Genomic DNA, 20699 nt, shown 5'->3' on the forward strand with positions numbered 1-20699 from the left:
CATGATCAACTGCTGAAGATTAGTGTCATGAAAATTAGTATTCAAATTTAAACTACCCCTCTATAAGGTACAGAGGTTAATCTTATAAAAAGATTATGTGAATGTATATTTGATATTCAAAGTGGCAGACCCAACATTTACTTGCTGACAAGAAAAAAATATTGTACCTTCTTCAAAATGTTGGACCTCAAGTAGCTAGGGCTTCTTAAGGCCTACAGCCACAAGTGGCAATTGTGGTTTAATTACATCTTCTGCTTTCTATATATTTACTGATAAACTTGGAACGTCTAGTCCTACAACACTACTACTTCACAAGACAATTCTTTATAAAGGAGAAGAGAATTGGTTTCACTCCATTTTTTTAAAATTGGAGCTTGATAACGAGTCAAGTGTTTTAAATTTTGTTTCTAGGGAAATACTTTGAAATGCATCAAATTCTTCAAAGAACGTGCATTCGATTAAATGATCATTTTTGTTCACTTAACACAGCATAAGGGCTTGTCTCTGATCCACTGTTCTTGATATTTCCAAACTAAGGCATATACAAAAATATATGGCTTTAATACAGAAAAATTTCCTGTAATTACTATCATATAAGAAAGCACAATTATGTGAAGATAAATTTGGATCAAAAATACTGGAGAGGGAGATGGAGGAATCTTAAGAAAAAGTAAGCCTGAAATAAAGTTTTCATAAAATGAAAACAAAAATTCCAAAAGAAAAAGAATTGTTCCTTTTGTATTAAATAATAATTTTTTAAAAGATCTCATGCAGTGTGCTTGCAATTAGCACTTGCTGGACAGCAGTGTCCTAACGAGCAAGAAAAAAAATCTGAAACTCAAAAACTTGTATGTTAAAAAAAAGTTCACTGTTCAACAAAATAGGAAGCAAAAATGCATGCATAGTAAGAAGTAAATTTGTAGGCTTTTGCTTATAACACTTATCTACAAAGAACCATAGTAAGAAAATATACTTACTGGTGTTTATTTTTTAATCTAACAGTATCCTTTTAAAGCTAGAAAAGCTGAAGCTCTTAATGTAAATCCTATGGATTCAATCAATACAAATTACAGTAAATAGTCTACTACAAAAATAAAATGGGAAGGCTTAACAATTTGGCTAATGACACTAATTTCATATATTACAGTAGATCTATTAAAACATTATGGAAAACACTGTTTATGCTTTTATACTTATACAGATCAAAATGTGTTTCTGTTGGAAGTGGAATGTGATTCAAGGATGACTAGGGAAGGATACGATCAGTGCCTTGGAAAATCACACAACCTTTCACCAATTCTCCCATGATGCACCCAACTGACCAGATATCAACTGAAAGTAAAAATGAGATGATCAAATTATGAAGTCTCATGAACAAAAGTGAGGAAAAAAACAAAAACATCTAGCATCTACAGTAAAACACAACAATGTGGAAAAACAAACTGTTAACATGAATTTTCAATCATTTCAACACCAACTAACTTAACTGCTATTAAATTGTCTTTTTAGCATTTTGTAAAATATAATCAGTGTTTACATTTCTGAAACAACCATGAAGAAGGATACAATCTCTTCCTGGGAACAGGACCTTATGGAGGACCATTTCTGCCATAATGCACCCAACAGACCAGATATCCACTATCATATGTTAGGTGCAACAAGGACAAAAGATTAAAGAGTTTTTTTTAAATACGATGATTATTTGTAGCTCCACACTGCACATTTATAGTCCTGCAATTATTTTCTTGTCCTATCCAGAACTGCCTCTATTAAGGTTCTCATCCACACGAGCATTTGCTGTAGTACAAGCTGCCACACACATCAATGTAAATTCCTAGGTGGCTCAGCAAGGTCCTGTGAGTCCCTTGTATTAGGCAGCCAAAGTTACAGAAAGCACAATATCCCCAAGCCCCAGTGACAAACCAAGAAGATGTACTATGATAAAAGACCAGAAGAGGCATCATATTACTCCACAACTAGCAAAAATCATCAATTAAAACACTAATACGCAAGTTTGTTGGCTGGATGTTCAAGGTATTAAAAACAGTTCAACTACAGTATAACACCCAGCCTTTTTAAGTGCTTTGCAGGTTTAAGGGAATATAAGACATGGTTTGTCCTAGGAATCTGAAATAGATTTTAATAATCACAGACATAAAAGGGGCAGACTGTAAAAAGAAGATGTTTCACAATAAAAATCACACTGATAAAAGGGTTTATTATTTATACAATGATCACTATTTTAAAGTATCATCCAGCATAAATGTCTCACTTTTCTTTTTTAGGGTAAAGAAAATGATACCAGGACAACACATGAGAAGATAAAACAACAGCAGGGGAGCAGGAACAGTATACATTAAATAGAGATAAGCATGCAGTAAAAAACTATTACCTTCTCCAAAATAATCAGTGTATATTTTTGTTGTTATTTCCAGTAATGTCATTAGCACACTTTAAAAACAGACTTAGCAGAGCAAAACCAGCTCTGCCCTGATCTTTTAAAGCTGTTATATTCGGAGACAGATACGCGTTAGACAAAAGAGTGTTAAAGAGAGTTTAAAGTGTTACTCCAGTAACTTACCATTTTCTTTATAGCCCATTCCAAGGATAACCTCTGGTGCTCTGTAATACCGTGTTACTACATATGGAGTCATCATAAAATTAGTACACGCTGTTCTTGCCAGTCCAAAATCAAGGATTTTGAGTGTACAATCTGATTTTACTACTATGTTGCTAGGTTTCAAATCCTGCAAAGAAATTATTTCAGTTAAGGAAGGATCAACATACTGGATAATACATTACTCCCCACTCCCCAAGTCATTATATACCACCAGTTCACCTCACATAGCGGCTTTACATTCGTGTTCTGATATATCTGCTGATTTATACACAGACCACAGACAAGCGAAATGCTGCACAGCTCAGTGCTCAAAAAAGTTAGGGAAATACCGAATCAAAATCATCCGCAGACTTTTAATCTACACAGTTGTGCACTGACAGTATAGTCAGTTACCTTACATTCTGTAATGCACAATGTGTACATTTATCTACTTCCTTTAACACATCGAGTGGACCTATTTTGGGTACAAATAACAGTTGCATAGTAAAGGAGATTGTATGAATCCGTCAGGTGTCTGTAGTAGAAAGTGTCACAACACAATGCATTAATAAGCATATTCATTAATGACAGATAAGTCACCTGTATTATTTTGATTAGCAAATTTCAAAGTTAAAATTATGATGTAGTGAAAATACAAAGTTATCCAGTGAGCAGGGAGAAAAATAAAGTGTTTAAAGATATCTGCCTCATGGGAAAAAGCATTATTGCACCCAAAGGAATAGATAGCACAGGAAAAACTAAAGTACTTTTTTATTCACAGATTATCACAAGTCGCTGAATTACAGACGTACATTTAATTCTGCTCAAGTGCTTGACTTGGTTTCAGTCACATGAACTATGCTTTCAGGTACAAAATGTTCTTTTCTCAAGGGAGATGATGGGGACATGCAAATAGTTCAAGTGTGAACATTTTAGGAAGGCAACAAGTTTCTGCAGAATGGTATTGAACCAGCTGGCTTGGAGTTTCTAACCTTCCACTCAGACTTTTCTCTTGAAATAACAGAATAATTATTTACAGTTGTTGGCAGTGAAATTTGTTGTCATCTCATCTTGCTATAATGCCGGGCCATGTGAAGGATATCACATTTCAATATTCATCTATTAATAACAGAGGTGGGAGTCACACACATTATTTCAAAGTTTTATTTGGTCAGAGACGCTTTTAAGTCATCTCTAGATATATTCCTTTGAGCTATCCTAGTTCTGTTCCTCTCCTAGACCAGATTCTCTTCAAAATCAAATCTCCAATTCATAAGAACATCTGTGTTCATAGAGTATCGTTAATGATCTAATACTACCTACTCTGTGGATGATACCAGCTGAGTGAAGATGTTTGATACCACATAGCATCTGGTAAAGAAGATAGGACATTCTTTCATGATCCAGTTCCATATGAATAACCTGGCACAAATTGGCATCCATCAGCTCCATAACCAAATATCTAAAGCATAAGAAAGAAAACATTAAGAAACCCTGAGTCAAAAAGTTAACAAATTTAAAATATATTTATTATGCATTACCATAATTTCAAAATTATATTGTTATCTACTCAATCTAACTATTAAAAGTGAACAAAGCGTTCAATAGTCCATCACAAGAAATTAGAATTTTGCTAGTTTTAGAAATGGCAGTCAGAATAATAATTCTGAGTTTACTAAATTGATACAGCACGAAAAACTCAGATTGACTGAAATTGATGAAGAAATTGCAGATACTGCAATGTATCAGGACTTGATGTTTCCTTTCACCATAATTACACCCCCCACATCCCCCAAAAAATAAAAAAAATACAATTATCGTAAGGGCTAATAAGGAATGATTAATTTTCAAGTTAGAATATCATCTGCTTACCCACTCAAAGACACACACACCCTTTTACACAAGCCCATTCACAAACCACAACAGCATATTCACTGGAATGACCTACACTTCCATCTTACGTGTGTAGTAAAACATCTTATTTTTTGCTTTCTTTCAGAAACATCCAGAAAGACTACCTAACGCCTAGATTTAGTCTTTTAGATACCCTCTGCATTCAAAGCATAAAGTCTATAAGATAGTGGAAATATAGCTCTATAGCTTATGCTACTATTTGTCAGGAAAATTAAAACAAAAAAAATCTAGTACTTACACATCCTGAAACTCTTCTAGTGACTTCTGTGGTGTAAATACATTTAATAAACTAATTATCTATAAAGGAAAAACATTAGAAGAAGTTTCAGCTTTAATTCAAGTAAAAATCCATTTATTGCAGAAATTATTATTCAAAATCAAAGGCACACTGGTAATATGCACAATTTAAATATTACTTGGTTTCACTTAATTTACTTACACTGAAAAACTGCTGTTTCAAAAACAGTTCAGAACTGCAGCACGTATGCAGAAGGAAGTAAGACTGCAGAAATGTTTTTCACGTTACATGACACCTATCTCCCTCTCCAGTGCCTGAACGGCACCCTTTTTTTAAGCTACATCACTGCACCCTCCAAACCTACCAGTTAAATACTGTATTTAATACAAATCTTGCCTAAACTCAGAAAATATAACTACAGTGCAGTTACAAGAGACAAACCACCTGCCAAACAGGCTTCGTTCGCTTAACAGGACTTAAAAGACCAAACACACTACAGCAGTATCGTCTTTACAAAGTCTACACTGAAGGTAAATCCACAACAGCATTGCAACAAAAACCTCCTGCTCTTGGCACTTCATCCTCTTAACAACCAAACAGCTCACCCGAGAGCTCAACCACACATAGTGTAAATTGTATTACCTACACCAAAACCTTCCAGCTTCACCATTTTTCTGGTACTTTGGTTATCGGTAACAAGCAAGAGAACAAATCCTGAGCTTTTTAGACAAATTACACTAAGATGAGAGAAGGAAATATAAAGCCGAACTTACATTTTTGTGGTTGACACATTTTAAAAGAACAAGCTCTCTGTAAGCTCTTTTTGCATGGGTTTGATTCTGAAAAGGACGACTCAACTTCTTTACAGCAACATTTATTCCAAGGACTGTATCAAACGCAGCACTAGAAGTTTTCAAAGACAAACAACGTAAGCTGAAGTCTGTTTTGGGGAGAGGTGAGGGAAAAGGGCAGAGAGGAGCAAGGAAATAAGTCCACATTTGAAAAAAATTAGTATCAACTAAGCAGCTTCATCTGATTTGTATTTACAAAATGTGCATTCCTTAAAAACAGAATTAGGTTTAAAAAAGGCACTAACACTCTTAAGAGAAGTCTTCTGTGCCCCCCGTAAGATAGAATCTGCTGACTCAACAGATGGAAAAATATGTTAAGCTTATTTTAAATAAATTAGTATTTCAGTTGCCTAATCTGTATACTTCGGCATTTTTTTGGGACAGCACTGCTGACAGTCATTTAACATTTGCAACAGGAATTTTCCTAAAGGACAGTCACCTGATCTGTTCCACAGGTGTCAATGCACTCCTGCACGTGAATAAATTACAACCCATAGCAATTTTAATGCTTAGCAGAAAATTACACTCATCATCTGGTTTTGCACAAAATAAAAATCAATAGAATGGTGCAATATGGAAAGCTCCCAGATCCCAGGGAGCAATACAACGGTTTAAAAATGAAAACGGCCATTTATCTGGTATTATTTTTCAGTTGTCCTTGTTCAGTCCCTCTGCAATTTGAGATACAGATGCAAACTTGCTTTAACAGCTGTAAGAATCTAAGGCTAAATTATCTGTATATCCAGAACACTGAAGTCTGAATATCCTCATTATTAACACAGAGACTATTTGGCAAATTATCTGCAAATGCATACCATAAATGACACAGGTGTTCCAGTCTCCTACCTCTGTAGTTTTAAATAACGATTCCCATATTACTTCCATTTAATATTACTTTGATAGGGTAGGAAAGAAACATACATTTTCCCAGAACATTTCTTTGTGAATTCCTTCCCTGCCTCATCAAGACGTGTACAACACCAGGCTTAAAAGGACCATCATATTATAGTACTCTTAGAAAAGACCAGCTCATCTGTGATAGAAATACTCAAATCATACAAAGTTTACCAGCATCAAGCCACTACTTTCCCTACTGGAAAAAGCAGTACCACCACAAAGCAGGGTTTGCTTGCAAAATGATGTTTTCTGGGAGGCGTGGTTCTATGTCCCAGATTTGAATCAATGCACCATTTTCATTAAAGGCTTGCGAGCATTTATTTCAACATAGTTCTGTGAAATACACAGGTCATTATTCAGTGACGTATGATCACTCTCAAATTTAAAGCCTTTATGTCTATGTGAAACAAAACACAAAATGGGAGGCCAGGCAATTGCACAAACTGTTTTCCTCCCAAATATGAAGCACTGATGCTTCGATATTATTCACTTCACCTAGAAGACATAATACGTAAAAAGTTTCACATGTATTAATGACTAACAGCGCCTGGGAATTAGTACAAAGCTAATAATCAACAGGATCCATACGAAAAAAGCTGTTCAAGCCAATCACAGCTAGCTAGGTCACTGCAGCAGAGGGGCATATGAGCAATTTTAGGCCAAGTATCCCTTCGCAATCTGACAAATCAGGTATGTGTCAAGACTCAGCCTCAGCACATACTAAAAAAGTCACCTGTACCTTTCATTTTGATTATTTATCTACATGAAAGTGACTGGCACTGCATCTCAAAAAAGAATCTGCAGCTGCATCTTCACAATCCAAAATTAAAAACAGACTGATTGGGGGGAAAAAATCAAACAGTAAAAAATGTATGAGCATGAAGTAATTTACCAAGGAAAAGATGGAATATAACATCTTTTACCACCAAAAGCATACTTCTAAATATCACAATTTTACGTAAATATAAAAATTGTGGTGAATTGTAGTAAGGTCTTCCTGCACTTGTAATAGATTTGCATCTTGAGCAAACATTTAATATTAGGAGTAACAATGTCACATACGTGATGAAATTATAAACAAAACATTACGACCTAAATTACAGCAAGAAATTACACTTCAGATCTGTAGGCAAAGGACTTTCTCTTTGAACTGCAATATGCTGCTACCATGGATTCCTGCTTTGCCAGTTCCACTTCACTAACTTCCCTACTGCCTAAACACAAGTTTGCATGCAGCAACCAACTTCTCCCGACAATTTCTTCAAGTCCAACTGTAAATAAAGTTATCAACAGTTCAAGCTCAAATGAGTCTACGAATAAGATTGTGGTTTTGCTGCACTGAAGGACAAAAGACATTTGTTGGGACAGAAAAATCAGATTTACTAGAAAAACATAGGAAATCAAGGGCAAGACAAGAAAAAAATGATGACAGGAAGTCAAAGAAAAACTTCAAGTAATTTTGTGCAAGTGGTTACTCAGTAGCAAATAGATTGTAAGGTTTCAGATATGTAAATACTTCAGGAGAAAAGTGTGAAAAGTCACATATAAAAGTGAACTTCGTACAGAAATACCCCCTAGATAACAATCAAGTTCCCTTTTCATTTATCTAAAGCTCTCATTTCGTATTTCCTTTATCACTGTTCTTCATTGTTTTTAACTACTTAGTTTTTTCTTAATATAAGATGTAGAAAAATAAGCAGCAACAATACCAGTGAAGTTTCCTATTAATGTTTGGAAGAAAAACAACAGCAAAATTCAGACCTCTCGCTGCTGAAGTAATATACTCGCTTTTAAAAACTCCCCACCAAAAAAATACTACACATAAAACCCCAGAAATATTTTTGTAATGTTTGCATTAAGCACAGAATGATTTTAAAAAAAGAAAGTATTGCACGTGTGTATCACACGAATGACACTGACATTTTCCCAGCCAAAAATGATAGCACAGAACTTACCCTAAGGTGAGATTTCTACACTATATATCCGTGTATTTTGCATATTTCCTTTGCGCGTTTTAAGGACTTTTATGGAGAAATTAAGATTTTGCACCTTCTTCAAATTGGACACAGTTTTGAGATGTTTCACATGAAGATGAGAATTTATGCAATGTTTTACCCTGTTGTTCCAAAATATCAAGTATTCTCAAAACAAGTCAATAAATCAGATCATCCCTTCCTCCACCCAAGATGTTGACCTTAACGCAACCCCAACTTTGCTTTGCAGCAGACGCCTAGTTTAAGTCATACAGTTTATGCACTACTTCCAATGAAAGGAGAAGCAATTACAACCACCCTAAATTCTTGCATGCAATCTATAATACATAAATACACTTAATGTTATGCTGGTTCTGTATGTGTATTCTTTACTAATATGAAAATCTAGCATGCCTACCCATTCATCACTCAGCCCACTAAAGAAGAATGAAATAAGGTGGTCTCATCTTGCTTATTTTTCATCTATTAGCAGGGCAATAAGAACAAAGTCATTTTATTTTTAAATAGAGCTATGTTCACGCAAAAACGCATTTTCCTATGTATATGCAACTTTTTTTAAAGGTTTTGAAAAGGCCAAAAAGACACGGGCAGGTGCAGTATAAGGAGTTGCTCACAATATGAGTCATCACACTTATTCTGCAGAATTTATAGACAAACAAAAACCGCAGGCTGGATTTAAAGCACGAACAACCCACCACACTGTTCTGATCAAGTCTAACATTTGAGTTCCTAAGCATATCTGCTTACTCCCTTGCGTATGGAATTTTAAAACCGCATCGATAAACATTTCTGTTGTTACCAAGTAAGTTTTGCCCAACGAAATAAGGGCTGGCAGTAAGCGGTGTAGAATGGATTGCTGCAGTCTAAAAAACATTTGAAAGTGTTTACCTTTAGCTGGCCCAGAGGTGTGGTGCCATACAAGAGACTAAGGTTCAGGATCAGACTAACGACTCTCTCGTCCTGGGCCAGTGGAGGCTGGACACAGAGCTGAGGTGCCACACCAAGGAAGAGACGGCCAGCCCAACCCCTCACACAGCATCCCTTCCTGGTTAATCCATGGAGTGACAATGACACTGACTTGCCTCGTCCTGCCAGTTAATGGCAAGGCACTGCATTGATGGCTCCTAGAAATGGACAGGAGTGATCGGGAATAAAAGGGGGGGAAGAAAGGGGGCCATGATGAAGAAACGAGTAAAACCCAGAATCTCTCACCATCTCATTGTCATTCCTTACACCGTAATATCATAACTACATGGGGAACGTGAGAACTAGAAACAAAAATAAAGTGGTTAATGAGAAGGAAATTTGTTGACCCTCTTAAGTTACGTAGTTATATAAATATTACTTTTCCTCTAAAGCCAAAATAAAAAAGCTAGTTTTGCACATGAACTACTGTGGGCAGGTATTTTAGTAGGTATTTAGTCCATCATAACCCTGTAGCAAGAGACAGAGAAATTAGCAACAACATTTGACATCCTGGCACCTCTATTGGGAATACATTCAGATTTTGTTATATATTTATAGCTTTTTATGTTTTAATAAATTATTTTTACTCACCAAACAATGCCCTGTGCCCCTGATCCTATGGGCTTCAATTGCTGATAACGTTTTAGTACAGTGAACGTTGAATCTGCAACTTGAACACTGTAAAACTGACTATCACATTTACTGTCACTCATGGTGTAGTGTCATGTAGTTTTCTCTCTCAAGGACCTGGTACAGGTTTCAAGATCTTGAAGAAAAAAAAAAGAAAACAGATGTTCAATCTCTGACTAATTCAAGGCAAACAAGTTGGAAAATATATTTTAATACAAATAACTTTTTCAGTAGCATACTCTTTAATAAGCATTCTTTCAACTTCACTTATTACTACTGCTAATGAAAAATTCCTGCAGACAAGACAACAAATAATTATAACCTTCACAGCTGTAAGCAAACACGTTTCTACTCCAATCCTCAACACAAAAAGCAGCCAAGTAAACTGCAAAAACAAACCTTAATCCAACAGCTCTTTCTCTACAATGTGAAGGATACTGAGCTACGGCTATCTCAACCCACTCTCCTCCTCCTATCTTAAACACACACTGACAGCCCATGCTATTTGTTAGTGTGCTTAAAACCCTACAAGAATCAAAGAGTTCCCTTTAAAGAAGGGAAAAGCAAACTGTATGAAAAAGAAATACCATCCAGGCAGTGACACTCTGCAGCTGGCCTCCCCCAAGCAGTTCTAATCAGCCTCCCGCTCAAAGCTGCAACCAGACTTTTACAGACACAGACTGAAGTCCAGAGGGCAGTACGGAGCAAGACCTGGGAGGAAGAAGTGTCACATTAACTGGGTTCGTTGCCCAGAAAAAGAGGAGAGGAGGAAACGCACGAGAGACCGAAGAAAGGAGGCATTAAATAATGTATTCTCCCCGGACACAATGGATGCGATGATTAGCAATGAACTGTTAAGATGTTGATTAGACCTTTTAAAAGAGGGGAGAGAAAGAGAAGACAACGAAACAAAAGCCAGTTTGTAAAAACAGGAGCAGTGAAGCACTCTAGAAGATTCCCTAAGGAAGTGATGGACTCTCCTTCGCTGGAGGTTTCTGTGCCACACTAACATCTGTCAGGAATGAATTAGATGTACGTAATTACATCCAAGAGCAAGGTTAGGCACTAAACCTCTTCAGCTCTAAAGCACTACAGTAATGAGCGTAGACCTCCCATTTTCCCGGGCATCCATCCCTCCTCCAAACCTTACAAGACCTCAATTACCTCGGTGATTACGGTAGAGGTCCCTAAGAAATTCCCCAATTTTTAATTTCACATTCAACACGATAGATCATGTCATTAGAGCCCAGACTAAATTGCATAGTCAAGTGTTCCTTGAAACAGGAAATGAAAGCCGATCACCTTCCCTCTCAGCAGCTGCCCTAACCACCAGGCTGTACAATGTCCTCGTTAGCTACAGAACAAGCAGTTGTTCTCTCTCTCTTCACTGGCCTACAGAATATTCGTGAGCCAATGCAAAACAGAAAAGCCTCAAGAGCAACCCAGAATCCCCCCAGAAGGGCGCACAGCCACACAAAAGGCTTTCAGTCGTTCAAGAATTAGCATTTGGATGTCTCCCTTCCTTGGCACAAGCAAGGAGGAGCAGCATCTTCTCCATGGCCAGGGCCAGCAGACGAACACCAGGAAACGTGCAAGGAAAACAGGCAGAAGAGCTGCAAAACCTAACAGAGACTGGGGTTAATCCAGTAATGGCTAGTCTTAAAGCATTCTCAAGAAATATCTGGAGCCCCACTTAGCTTCTAGCATCCTGGAATCTAAGTAGCATTTTAAAAAGTAGGTACTCAACTTGGTCATCGCTGGCAGCAATTTAGGCTGTAAATTTACCTGATACATCCTCTTAGAAGTTTAAGAAAAAAAAGCAAGGGAGAAAGGATCAGCGAAAGGAAAACGTAAGCCACCAGTTTTCTGCCTCTGCCATGAGCTCACACTTAGATAAGACCAAAACCCTGCCTTAAGAGGTGCTCTCAACCTTTCCTGCTACACCCTAGGAACAAACCCACTCTTCCTTCCAGCCTTTTTTATTACTCCAAAGCTATTCACTCTGCAGCACTGAATTTTTTGATTAACGGTCCTTGAGCAGCCCTGATATTTTCAGTAAGTTTCCAATGTTGCAAGAGAGACAGCTGGAAAGTGAAGACCCTACCTCTGCAAAAGACTTATAGAGGAGGGGAAAAAGAGTATAGAACTTGATTAAGTTGGAAATCAAGTTAAACACTTGATAGTTATGTGAGAATCATGCTGTGCATCTTCAGAGGATAATGAAGATCATCACTTCTCTGTAGCAGTGATAATGAAGAATAGGGAAAAGGAAGTTATCCTGAACGGGAGAACCCAAACTTTAGGGAATCTTGTCTGTACAAAGCCATCTTTTGGAAACAACCGAAAGACCAGGATGAGCTCTTTAGGCAAGACCCAAAGCAGGACTCATGCACTGCAACAGACAAGCTTCACGTTTTCTGACGTCCTTTGGAATTCAGTGTGCGGAGTGCCCAGCCTCTCCATAATACGTGGAGAAAAGCAGCAGGCAGAGCCCCAGCTTTCACCTGGGCTGCAAGCTGCTTGGAAGCATCAGCACATGCGTTACTTCAGACGCACACGAACATAAAACTAGGTGGTGCGGGACTGTAGGTGTTCACAGGACTTAAGCCTTGAGTCTATTTTGGGGGTCAGGGCCCTTGAATAAGAACAGATTTCCCACTGCTCAAAGGAAAAAGTATATCTGACAAGTGACTTTCATAATCCTGAGCTGTTCCTCTCCTACCTGAAATAATTCGATGCACCACTCCACCTAGCAACGTACGCAACATATTCCATGCTTCTGATATACAAGAATCTTATTTCCATTTTGGAAATGTATGTTTTCATTTATGGTTCCCTAGCTACAGCTGCACCAAACAGGACCAGCGCCAAATGTGGAAGACATTCATTCACACGATGGTCAGCAAACATACTTCTACGTTATTGATAACGGCGTGTTACCAAATCACAAAGTTTCAAGATATCTTCTTATTTTAGAGCATGCATGAGATGCATAAATTGGGTGTGGGTTTTTGTGCTTGTTCTAGTAGCTTGCTTGTACCGTTGGAGGAACTTAAAAAGAACGAAGTTGATTTTACTGTGTGCGGTGAGTTCAGAAACACTCACAGAAATGGTTTTCAACCTGTAGCTCATGAAAGATGAAACAGCCAAAAATAGGAAAACGATAAAACCACCCAACCTATCTCCCATAGGTTTATGAGTTATCACACAGAATTCCAGTAGGAAATATTCAGCGGTTGAAAGCGACTGCACTATGGTGTGTATGTATATACACGGCCTGTATTCAAGTCACCTCTCTACAAGTCATTTATTAAAATGGCAACTTATTATTAACCAGATCCATCCTCTGGATATTTTCCAAGTCAAAAGCTTCTGAAACAAACAGGTTTTAACAGCTGGGAACACATTCCCTGTGTTATTTTGGATACAGGGGTGTTATTACAACGAAGCGTATGAACATCAAGAAATTGAACTTGATTTTTAAACTTCAAGCCAAATCGCGCTGCAGACGGAAAGAATACACGTTGAACGTGCTACCCATATATGAAGATATTCTGCGCTGTTTCCGTATCTCCCCCCCTTAGCTTATTACCTTTGCAAGTTAACCAGCAGTGCTCGGTTTTTAATCGTTACAGCAGAACGTATCAACAGGTGCACGTCCCAGACACAAAACCCTGCCGAGTTACCTCCCGTGCCGCTCCTGGCAGCCCTGGGGCAGCCCGGCACCGCAGGTGAGCGCAGCACAGCGGCGCCTCGGCCGCTCACAGCGGGTTTTGAGGCACCCCCGGGCTCTCCCAGCAGCAGCCCAGCACCCCAACCCACCCCAGCCACCCACCCTGGGGCGAGCGGGCGGCAGGAGGCTAAGCCGGGAGGCGGAGAGCACCGGGAGCCGAGGCGGAGCGCTGCGGGGAGCTCCTCGCCTCCCAACCTCCTCGGGGGCCTTCCCCGGCCGGGGCCCGCGCCCTCTCCCCGCTGTGGGGCCGGAGCGAGCCGAGCCCTGCGGTGAGCGGAGCCCCGGCCCCGCCGCCCTCCTCGCGGCCCTTCCCTCACCGTCGCGTCCCTCAGCGGGCTCCAGCGGGACGGGCCCCGGCGGCAGCCACCGCCGCCCCCACCACCACCGCAGCCACCTCCTCCTCCGCGGCCGCCGCCTCCGCCTCGCAGGGCCGCCCCAGCCACAATGGCCTCCCGCTGCTCCGCGCAGGCCGCGCCGGGCCTGCGCGCGCTGACAGACGTCGCCTCGGACCAATCGTAGCCCGCCGCCGGCGAGGCTCAGCCAATCGAGCCCCGGGGGCGGGACCTCGCCGCGCTCTCCCTCAGAGGGCGGGGAAGGCCCGAAGCGGGGACGGGGAGGCTGCGGCCAATCGCGACGCGGCGCCCGCCCCCCGCCGTGATGTCATCGCCGCACGTCAGGCTCTCACGGTGCTCGTGACGTCGCCGCCCCGCTGCGGACTGCGAGGGAGGGGGGCGTGCTGCGATGACGTCACGCGCCGGCACCACGTCACTGCCCGGCCCCGGCCTGCCTCAGGCCGGCCCTGCGGACGTCAGCCCCTTAATTAAAATAAATATTTCGACCTCTTCAGTAAAAAGATAAATAAACCCCGTAATTGAAAATAAATAAATAAATAAGTGAAGCAAGAGTTGTCTGTTCCATGGTTTCTATGCTCCTCGATGATTTTAGATAAACACACTTTTTATTTATTTATTAATCAATTTAATGTGTCTTACAGAGCAGGTGATGCCAGCTCCCTTCAGTAGCTCTGCGTTTTAACACAAAGTGGGCGCTAACTCCGGGCACTACAGGGGCCATGGGGTCAGTACCACAACACGGTGGCCACCGCGTTACACAGCCCTCACACAGCTACCGCAGGCCGGCAGCGTGGGTTTTGTCCCAGCTTATCTGGGCTCTTTTACGCGATTATAAAAAGTACGCGGGAGCTGTTCTGTTACGAGCTAGCGTAGCACTTTCCAGCTATTAACCTGCATAAACACGCAAACGTCACTGGTCGTGACATGACTGGGCTTGCTTCTAAAGAAAAAAAAATAATTTCACGAATCAAAGATTTAATAAAAAGGCAGACATGAAAGATTCCAATTTCTGACTGTTCCAAAATACACAAACACGTGAAGCTCTCTCACAGTTTGATACCCACCTTATTTCTTTGAGGTTTATAATGCTTCCTAGGGCTAGTTGGTTCACAACTAAAAATACAGGCCGTTGTGAAAAAAATACATAAAGATCTGAAATCATTAATAAGGCCTTTCATATAAACAAGTGTTTCTTTTTCTTGATTAGTCATAGCTTGAATTTGTAAATAGTACTCTCTTATTTACCAGTATAGGGTTTTGTTTGTTTGTTATTATTTTTTTGTATTCCTGTGACTGTAGATTAGATACTATATTAAATACAAGTTTATGGCAATTTTTTCTTGGCCTAGGAGACAACATTATGTCCACAAACAAAACACGTAAAAATACAGACACAGCTTCCCTTTCCGACTACAGATTTCTTCCCATGTTCATCTACCTCAAAAGAAGGTAAAATACGAAGGCTTAATCCATTCTGTGACTCTATGCTCATGTAAGGAAATGAATCCAACTCACTGGGTGCAATCAATAGCTGGCGTGAACTACAGTAGGAGCTACAGAGACTGTGCTGCTGTACTGCTACAGGACTTGCAAAACACTGACGAGCAGTCACTAAGTACAGCGCTCCTGTACTCACACGGTTTGTAAAGATGGGGCAAGCTACCTAAACCTGACGAAGTCTTTTGAAATGCAGCTGCAGGAGAATGAAAAGTAAGGTGTGTCCACCTTTTGCATGAGTACCTGTGGCTAACAAGACCTGTGTCACACAGAAAGGAAGAGATGAAAGAACTCTGATACCAGGACTCAGACGAGACTGGAGGAAAAATCTCTCTCCTGCTGGTACCAGAGTACTACAGTGTTGTATTTGTACTCAGACCTGAGATAAGGAGGCATTAAGGGATGTAAAAAAAAAAAAAAGCAAACCACCACCACCAACAACAAAATCAGAAACAAGAAGAATCTATATAATCTTTTCTTTAATTGCATTTTAATTTCATTGTACATACTTCAAACAGAAGTACCATTTGATGAAAGACATCTAAGTTCCCTTATTTTGTTGCACTGTACATGTTAGGCAAGTAAGAGCTGGGGCAGCATACAAAACAAGATGTTGTTCTGGCTTTTCAAATAATTAGTTGAAAGAAACAGGAATTTAAAACATAGCTGGGAATTTACAGCCACAGAAGAGCTTTACAAAAGACTGGTTAAATACAAAACAGTCACGAGGGCAGGGAAGCAGAAGCTAGGAGGGAAGAGGGACAACAAATTTCCAGTTTGAGGCTGAAGTAGGAAAAAACACACTAAAAACTGTACACAAGTAAGTGTGTCAAGATGCTCAGTATTTACATTCTGAGCATTACCAATGCTACAGATAAGCAACATACTAAAAAAATAACTTAAAAAAGCTATACAATTGTACTTATAAATACTTTATCTTTAAAACTAGTTAAGTAGTGTAGGCTAAAAAAATGTTCACAGTTACTCTGAAGAGAGCTGTATATATATATATTGCACAGTAGAAAAGTTCATTCAGTATACCATGTGTAAACAATTATTTTTATCTTATCCTTTGGCAATTTCAGGACTTAAAGGAATATTTGCTGTGAGCAAAAGCACTTGGGTAACAAGGCACATGAAAAGCTTTTAAAGCTGCAAGATAAATCCTTCTGACACTTGCTACTTAGCACTGTCATTCTCTTTCAAAAAACGTGTACCTATCAATTCAGAACAACACATTTCTACAAGAATAACTCAGAGGTCTGGTGACAAAAAAAGAAAAAAAAATCAGGTTTTCTTTGCTGTTATTCTACAGTAACAGATTTGGCCAAATTTCTTGGAAAATCCACCTAGAAAGAAAAGACAGACTTTCAGTATATGACAGAAGTGGCATTCTGCATTTGACAGTTCATTCAGTACACTGGTGTGTTTGTTTGATTTGTTTTAAAGCTTTCCTAAGGAGATTTGCTTTATTCTGGACACATTAACACACACAAGAGACCACAGATCTGCAGACAAAAACTCACTGTTGAATTCATCCTTGCTTCCAAAACCCTCCTAACATACACACGCTATTTTTTTGCACAGTGCATCTTTGCACAGAGGTCATAATTATCAAACTGACACACCTAGCCAGAGTCAACAAACTACGCTGTACAAGGCAGTGAACTAAGTTAAAGTGCAATACCATGTTTTAAGATTTAGTTTTCTGAAAAAGTATTATCTGCATTCTTAACTAATCAAGCTAAGCAATCTTTACATGTTTTAGAAGGATACCACTAAAACAGGAGGCTGAAGAACTGGACCTCTTTAACCAGAGTTCTACTGCTACCACCACACCTCTACAGGCTCTGATAGCGACTGTAACTACTATTGTGTTTGGTTTGTTGTTTTTTTTTTTTCTTTTTTTTTTCTCTTTTTTTTTTTTAAGAAATGCCATATAAACATATATCTCACTTTACATTGGTAGAAGGAAATTCGCAACTGCTCTAACTGGAGGGCTAAATGTAAAAAGCACTTACATCATATCCTCTGAGAACAGCCAGGTGGAATGAAAGCAACTGGAGAGGAATAACACTCAAGACTCCTTGAAGGCAGTCAACTGTATGAGGCAGCTCAATGGTCTTGTAGGCAAATTTTGAGCTTTCTGTGTCTTCTTTAGAACACAGAATGATTGGACGACCCTGAAAATATTTTTACAATGTTAAGTGAAGAGCTGATTTAGAACTCCTTTGCAATATTAGTTCACAACATGCCTGCAGTATGTTTGAAAATGCTAAAGTTGCTAATAAAGATATTGCCGGTCTTGAATAATGGCTTTCATCACCCACTGTTGTGTGAGAATTGAATGTTTTCACCTCTTAACATTATACCCTTGGCTTCAAAACTGAAATACATCCACGTGCAATCAGTTGTCACTACTAGTGTAATGTTCAATGACAAACTGCAGTGCGTGTATAACACCTTATTTACAACTTTTAATTAGAAAAAAATAAAATCAATACCTCTTGCTTCTGAGGCACAGTCAGCAGCAATACAGTGTGCACAGTTTCTTACTCTATGACATTACATTAGTTAAACAACTTACCTGTCGAGCAGTGACCTGTTGCAGAGCGTTCTGGCATTTGGTGAAGCAAGGATCCTTCATTATCACCATGATAACCGGCATTTGTTTATCTATTAGGGCTAGTGGTCCATGTTTCAGCTCACCAGCCAGGATACCTTCAGAGTGCATATATGTAATTTCTTTTATTTTCTTAAATAAAAAAAAAAAGCAAACGCCAAAAAGTTACAAGTAAATCAGATGACAAATAAAGCTGCAAGAAGCAAAATATCAAAGCTGTACATCTGCCAGTTAAATACAGACGTACACTATCAAGTTGCCATTTTCAAAAAATCAGCCAAAGGCTAGAACAGACAAGCTTATATGCTGGTGGAAATTGAATTTCCTGATGCACATACATTTTCAGTTAAAGCAAGGGAGTAACGAACAGGAACTTTTAAGAGCACAATTTTGCCTAATGCAGTCTACCTTAAACATTTCAAATTTCTGACAGACAAATATGCATCCATTCCACCATGACATTTGAAATATAATTTAGCAGTTTCCTGCATGAGCATCTTACCTGAACATCAGCACATTGTGTCTTATGAGAATATTTTCAAACAGGTCAGCATTTTAAACTAAGAAATTGATATTGAATCCAGGTTCACCTTATGTATGCTTTCAGTCCAACAGGACTAAACGTTCAATATTATAGATAGCAGTTTTACTGCAGTAGAATTAAGCTTTAAAGAAACCTGAGAAATAAACTATTCTGCAGAAGCCACGAAAGCTCATTTTAAGTAGCATGCAGTGATTTTGAGAGGTTCCTACCAGAGCTCCTTCCAGACAAGTGGCATAATTATATCCACGACCCATAACCAGCAGTGATCTTTGTTTGTACAGTTCAAGAGCCAAATCATGAATCTTCTCATCCAAGGACAAGACTTCCTTAATCATCTCTATTGGATCACATAAAAAGGACATATAAAAAACTCTATCAATTGGAAAAAATATTACTGCCTGGTTTGCTTCCAATATGATAATCTCATGATCTATTATAACAAATATGCTTAACATAATTCAACTGTTAACTACATATCTTTGCAACTTTGACTGCAGTTTAAATAAACTTTGGCCTTATTTACAGCAACAAATTTAACGTTTAATTAGTGTCTGTGCATCCCATTCTAAAGGAAGTTGTGAACATACATTTTAAAGTCATCTCGAATTAGTTTTGTCTTTATCTATACCGTTTTAAAAGTGGAAGGCTTTACTAATTTTAAATTATCAACTTAAGAGATCAAGGAATATTTCTTAGACAAAACGACCCTATTGCAATTCTGATCATCCTGCCAGGTTTCTTGAAAGGGTATTTGTAAAACTGGCAATAGGTGTAGAACCTAATAGTCCATTTTTCATATATCATCCACCTTTCAGGAAGAAGGGAAGAGTGAGACTTAAACAAGAAAAACATTTTTAAAAGAATTTCTGAGTAGTATTTTACTACCCATTACACAACATCCCCTATCCCTCCTCATACCCAAAATATCAATATACCTGGCAACGATTTTAGTCCACTAATGATTTCCTGTCTCCTTTTCTGCAAGGAAATTCTGTCTTCAGACATCATTAGGCCAAACATTACAAGAGACACAAATTGGCTGGTATAAGCCTGCAGACAAAACAAAAGATTTAGCAGCTAAGTCTGCAGAGTGTTAGCACAATCTCAATTTGAAGTGCTACAATTAAAATTTATATTGGTTTACACAGTGGTGAAGTATGGAAGCCGAACACTGAACAGCAATTACCTTTGTGCTTGCCACACCTATTTCAGGTCCTGCATTGATATGTACACCACAGTCAGTCTCCCTGGATATCGAGCTTCCAACTGTGTTTGTGATGCCAACTGTTAGAGCACGACGTTCTTTACAATACCTCAAGGCCATAAGCGTATCTGCAGTTTCACCTGGAAAGCATTTACAAACATTTACATCTTAACTTAAGGTTGATAGAGGGTAGAAACGATTCCAAAGAAGCATAAAATACTAAAAAAAAAAGTTATACTGTGTTCTAAATAACTGCATCCACACTCACACAATGCAAAAATACATCTGAAAACAATGTTTCAGCACTCGTTCATTGTCTACGTACCTGAATCAAGACTGAAAGAAACTTCATTCAAGACAGATCTGGCCCATTAGCTATCACCCTCCTCTGCAATATTCAGATTTTTCTTTTCCATTTCTCTTTAGTTTGCACTCAGTCAAAGACAAACAGCAGAAGCAGCTCACCTGACTGACTTATAAAAAAGCACACGTCATCTCTGAACACAGGTGTGTTTCTATCCAGGAAGTCACTAGCAAGTTCCACCATCACTGGTAGTTCAGTTAATTCTTCCAATACTTGTCGAGTCTGTATTCAAGCAGCACACAACAACATTTGTCACTATTGCCACCCCTTAAAGTCTTAACATCTTAAGACT

At 38.9% G+C, this 20699-nt stretch overlaps 2 protein-coding genes across 8 annotated transcripts in view; both read right to left on the reverse strand.

Moving 5' to 3' along the window:
* MAPK9 (mitogen-activated protein kinase 9) overlaps window positions 1–14365 on the reverse strand; it is a 27835-nt gene extending 13470 nt beyond the window's left edge. For 2 of the 5 annotated variants that reach the window (XM_080555068.1, XM_080555071.1), the window contains exons 1-7: window positions 14140–14365; window positions 10051–10225; window positions 5525–5654; window positions 4752–4810; window positions 3923–4061; window positions 2582–2747; window positions 1261–1332 (exon numbers count right to left, since the gene is read on the reverse strand). In XM_080555068.1, coding sequence (XP_080411194.1) covers window positions 1261–1332; window positions 2582–2747; window positions 3923–4061; window positions 4752–4810; window positions 5525–5654; window positions 10051–10172 — 688 coding nt within the window. In that variant the 5' untranslated portion in view covers window positions 10173–10225; window positions 14140–14365. Of the gene's footprint in view, window positions 1–1260; window positions 1333–2581; window positions 2748–3922; window positions 4062–4751; window positions 4811–5524; window positions 5655–9381; window positions 9618–10050; window positions 10226–10676; window positions 13381–13681; window positions 14081–14139 lie in introns of those variants that run through there. The other 3 variants (XM_080555069.1, XM_080555070.1, XM_080555072.1) reach the window with 3 other exon arrangements.
* Window positions 14366–16134: 1769 nt separating this feature from the next.
* The window catches only part of GFPT2 (glutamine-fructose-6-phosphate transaminase 2), a 28019-nt gene continuing 23454 nt past the window's right edge, over window positions 16135–20699 (reverse strand). For all 3 annotated transcript variants that reach the window (XM_080555036.1, XM_080555038.1, XM_080555037.1), the window contains 7 exons: window positions 20509–20629; window positions 20026–20183; window positions 19775–19889; window positions 19049–19176; window positions 18260–18427; window positions 17694–17855; window positions 16135–17021 (listed from right to left, as the gene is read on the reverse strand). In XM_080555036.1, the coding sequence (XP_080411162.1) occupies window positions 16977–17021; window positions 17694–17855; window positions 18260–18427; window positions 19049–19176; window positions 19775–19889; window positions 20026–20183; window positions 20509–20629 (897 nt within the window). In that variant the 3' untranslated portion in view covers window positions 16135–16976. The remainder of the gene's footprint in view (window positions 17022–17693; window positions 17856–18259; window positions 18428–19048; window positions 19177–19774; window positions 19890–20025; window positions 20184–20508; window positions 20630–20699) is intronic.

Source organism: Anser brachyrhynchus (genome assembly GCF_964034855.1).
Source record: "Anser brachyrhynchus genome assembly, chromosome: 14".
In the NCBI taxonomy this organism is placed as follows: domain Eukaryota; kingdom Metazoa; phylum Chordata; class Aves; order Anseriformes; family Anatidae; genus Anser; species Anser brachyrhynchus.